This window comes from Octopus bimaculoides, chromosome 17 (assembly GCF_001194135.2).
Source record: "Octopus bimaculoides isolate UCB-OBI-ISO-001 chromosome 17, ASM119413v2, whole genome shotgun sequence".
In the NCBI taxonomy this organism is placed as follows: domain Eukaryota; kingdom Metazoa; phylum Mollusca; class Cephalopoda; order Octopoda; family Octopodidae; genus Octopus; species Octopus bimaculoides.
The window spans coordinates 27562734-27567519 of record NC_068997.1 but is presented as its reverse complement, the minus strand read 5'-3'; the positions used below and the strand labels follow the sequence as shown (position 1 = coordinate 27567519).

The 4786-nt window shown below is 37.0% G+C and overlaps 1 protein-coding gene across 1 annotated transcript in view; it reads left to right on the top strand.

Annotated features, from left to right (window-relative positions):
* LOC106879329 (acidic mammalian chitinase-like) overlaps window positions 1–4786 on the top strand; it is a 22618-nt gene that overhangs the window by 2376 nt on the left and 15456 nt on the right. The window contains exons 2-4 of the mRNA XM_052974136.1: window positions 339–443; window positions 1401–1580; window positions 3230–3486. Coding sequence (XP_052830096.1) covers window positions 362–443; window positions 1401–1580; window positions 3230–3486 — 519 coding nt within the window. The 5' untranslated portion in view covers window positions 339–361. The remainder of the gene's footprint in view (window positions 1–338; window positions 444–1400; window positions 1581–3229; window positions 3487–4786) is intronic.

Below are 4786 nucleotides of genomic sequence, written 5' to 3'. Positions count from 1 at the left end.
ATATATATATATATATATATATATATATATATATAAACACACGTGTGTGTGCGTGCACATTCGCATGCGCATACGCAAATATACAAGAGACTTCCACAAATTTCCGCTACCTATTTCACTCAGAAGGAATTGTTCGACCCAGGACTATCGTAAAAAACACTTGTGGAGGGCGCCGAGCAGTGGTACGTAACACGAAATCACGTCTTTCGACTTCTGAGTAAACCCCAATAGCTTTTCGTAACCTATACATGTAAGGTAGCCACAGCCATCGCCCTTGAGGCAATCATTTATCGCAGCAGCAACATAGAGTACATCAATTTGGTTTAATATAATTTCAGGTCCTGCTCCGACACTCAATAGAATGTCTGGTGTTATTAAATCGTTAATAATGATTATGTTAATATATCTCAACCTGACTCAAGTGAAATTGGAATCTTCTAAAGGTAACGATATAGTTTTGTATGTCTCCTCTTTCTCTCTCTCTCTTTCATTCTCTATTTCTCCCTCTTTCTCTTTCTCTTTCTCTCCCTTACTCTCTCTCATTCTCTCCCTTACATTCTCTCCCTCTTTCTTTCTCTCCCACTCAATATATATATATAATTTTTCTCGTCTGGCCGTAAAGCCTTTTCTGTTTGTTTTCCAGTCTTGTTTTTTGTCCGCCACTACATTCCTCCATGGCAAGATTTAATTTGTGTATACAAATTTAATTTGCGGTCCATGGGAAGAGCCGTTTTAACGATGCGTCCTGCCCAGCTCTTCGAAACGCCGGTGTTAAAACGGGGTTAGCTGATGAAGTAAAATGTTCTCTATGTGGCTTGTGTGTTTTCTCGTCTACGTTTTGTTTGCGATGTCCTGTACCCAGATATGCACCTATACATACAGGTGGATGTCGGTATGCACATACCTGTACGTATATATGCATATACTCATTTACTATTTGTTTATATATATATATATATATATATATATATATGTATGTATGTATGTAACAATGCCAGATAAACTCCGTATTATGTAATAAAACTTCCATTTAGCAAGATGTTTCTATTATTTTGTCCAACCCATGTAAATGTGTTTGTATACTTTATATTTTTATATAAAACGGTTAATCCATAGTCGTTGGTCTGACAAAATATATATTGTTTCGCTTATGGCTCTTATCTTTGACTTATTTTTGAGTACTTAATCTTAAGTGTCCGGACAAAATTTCTTTATATTATATCCGCCGAGGTTGACTTTGCCTTTCATCCTTTAGGGGTTGATAAATTAAGTACCAGTTGTGTACTGGATTCGATCCAATCGACCGGCCCCCTCTCCCCAAAATTTCGTGCCTTGTACCTAGAGTAGAAAAGAATGTATATTTATATTATAACATATATTTTTCTGTTTTTCGTACCTAGCTAAATCCTACAAGAGAGTGTGCTATTATACCAACTGGTCTCAGTATCGTGCCTCCCCTGCGAAGCTGTTGCCGAAAGACATTGATCCTTTCCTTTGTACCCACCTTGTGTTTGCTTTTGCAAAATTTGATCACAGCGGCCATCTTGCACCGACTGGTTGGAATGACATTGCGTATACAAGTAAGTGACTATAGTTAATTAATAACTGTTTATGTTTGAGTTTATATTATAGATTGCACTGGTCAACAAGTATTTTTCATCAAGCATATGTCAAGGTGTACTTAGTGTAGATTTTAATGCTGATATCAAATATACAATTAGTTTTTTGATATCACGTACAATTTTCTAGATGAGAAAGTTTTCTGGTTTTAGTTCATGCATCATACAGAAATTCCAATCAATGACGTGGATACCTGTATTTCATTTATATCATGGAAACATACCTTTAAAATAAACTACATTATCCATTACTGCATAGTTCAGATGCAATATTTCATCATATCAAATTAGCCACTAAAGTTTTGTCTGATGAAATAGGTATTTCAACATCTCAAATTGTCCAGTCAAAATTGGTCTGATGAAATATTTCATCTCAAATTCAATATAAGTATAACCGTTCGTATCTATTTCCTTACTTGTTTTACAGTGTCAACAATGCTAAGACAGTGTATAAATTGTCTTGATGTGTTTTGTTATGTCTATGGACAATTTATTGTAAAAACTCAAAAACGTATAATAACATCAGAGATCAAGAAAATTTATAGGCTATACTCTGACTGTCCTCTTGGAGATCAGAAAAAGTTATGGTCACCACATTTTATCTGCTCAGCTTGCTCAAATGGCTTACGTGATTGGTTCAATAATAAGAAGTCCATGCCCTTTGCCATTTCAATGATATGGAGGGAACCGAACCACTATTTTAATGACTACAGGATATGAAAAATGAACACAAAATTGTGTATCACGATTTGGATTCTGCAATGAGACGTGTGCCTCACAATGGAAGTCTGCCAATTCCAGTTCCACCAGATGATGGTATTGAAACATCAGATGATGATGCTGACTGTCACGATAGTGCTGCTGAGGAAGATTACGTGGCTGATAACGATAGCTTTGAACCTCAGAAATTTTCCCAAGCTGAATTGAATAACCTTGGCAGAGACCTATCCCTCACAAAAGATAAAGCAGAAACGTTGGCATCAGGACCGAAGAAGAAGTATCTGCTAGAGCACGGTCGGTCTTCGTATAACTTATTTTCGGCAGAGAAATGTGGTTCAAAAAACGTGTTTTTCTGTTGAAACCGATAGATTACGTACCAGGCTTTGATCAATATAAGAAATTACTATTTTAAATGGAATGTTCGACGACAAAATCACAAGAGCATCTGATTAAATTCTTTGTATCTTTTTATGTTTTGAGTTCGAATCCCACTAGGGATGATATAATCAACTACTCTTCGTTATTCTTGTGTGAACCTATGATGTTGTGTCTGTATTAGAAATGCGTGTTTCAAGGAGACTTCCTATTCTTAATGATATTTACAATGAAAATGATTCCAAGTGAATGTATTTGCAGAGAAGGTGGAGGAGGACATCTAATTAGGACAGACAGTAACTATATGCCAAGATCCTACTAATTATGAAACCAATCTGATAATTTTGAAACAAATCTACCACCACTGAAACCATTCGCCCAGTTAGTTTTGAAACGGAAATCTAGTCATAATCTTAGACATTGCTTCACCGTGTAAAATTTTACATAAATAATCTAAATTACACACATCATATTAACAAGCTTTACCTCGTTTTTTTTTCTCCTCTCTTTACCAGGTCTATACAAACAGTTCAATAAACTGAAGAATAAAAACCCCGAACTGAAGACATTGCTAGCCATAGGTGGCTGGTCTATGGGCTCGTCCCCGTTTACAGCGATGGTGAAGACTCAAGCAACCAGACAGAACTTCATAAACCATGCTGCCGGTTTCCTTCGAAAACACAATTTTGATGGTCTTGATCTCGACTGGGAATACCCGGCTACCCGAGGTAGCCCTCCCGAAGACAAACATAGATTCTCCAAATTAGTAAAGGTAAGTTTTCTTTTCTCTCATTCATTTATACTTCACTGTATAACTGCATTTATATGACATAGTTACATAGTTAAGGAGACCGCTTCGCAACCACGTAGTTTCAGGTTCAGTCTTACAGCGCAGCATCTAGGGCAAGTGCTTCCTATAAGAACCCCAGACCAACCAATACTTTCTGCAGGATTTTGGCTAACGAAAACTGCGTGACGGTACATTGTGCATATATATATATATATATATATATATATATATATATATAAACAATATACGAGTATATGCATATATATGTACATGTATGTATGTACGTTCATCCACATGTACATATAGATACATAACTGGGTACATGACGTGGCAAAAGAGCAAGGACAAAAATGGTAAACAAGGTCCAACAAACAAGCAGGCCACATAGAAACATCCCCTTCATCAGCTGCCACCATTAAAACTCCGGCGTTTCGAAGAATTAAGGCAGTACGCATCGTTAAAATGGTTCTTCCCACGAACACAAATTAAATTGTTTTCGTGGAGGGTAGTGGCGGACGGAAAACAAGACAGGAAAACGAAACGGTGAAATAAACAAACAAAAAGGCTGTACAGCCAGACGTGAAGTGTGTATGTCTCGAACGCATATATATATCACATATAATACTTGTGTGTGTGTGTGTGTTTGTCCTCGCCACAGCTATATGAACATTGTGGGTTTATTCACGTTCATGTAAGTACCAAGTTTGAAGTGTTAAATTACTTTCTTGAGATATAAAGCATTTGAATGTTTAGGATAGGGGAACTTCATCTGAGAGGGAAAATGAGTGAGAAAGAGAGAGATTAGTGTTTTCTTAACAGTTGTGCGGAAATAAATGATTAAAAATTTCAATGAGAGTGAAACACAGAGCAAACTGAATGGGTGTTGTATTAAGAGGGTCAAAGGTCTAAGTTGTCAGGTGAACAAGGGGGGGGGGATATCTAACAACAGGTGAGAGGATGCAAATAAGGTAGAAAGTATAAAGTCTGCCAAAAGACTAAGACGTGGGATTCACTCAAAAGAGAGAACAGAGCGTAGTGTGGTTGATAGAAAAAGCTGGATAGAAAGAGCAACTGTACTTAGATGAGCTGCAAAACGATATGGATCCGGGTGTCTGGAAATGTATGTTCGTTCCCATATCTCAGTGTATCGACCGGATCGCAATAGCAATTTCTATCGATTCTACATGATCGATATTCGCTGTTTGCTCTCAGTGGTATTATATATATACATTCTCTCTCTCTCTCTCTCTCTCTCTCTCTCTCTCTCTCTCTCTCTCTCTCT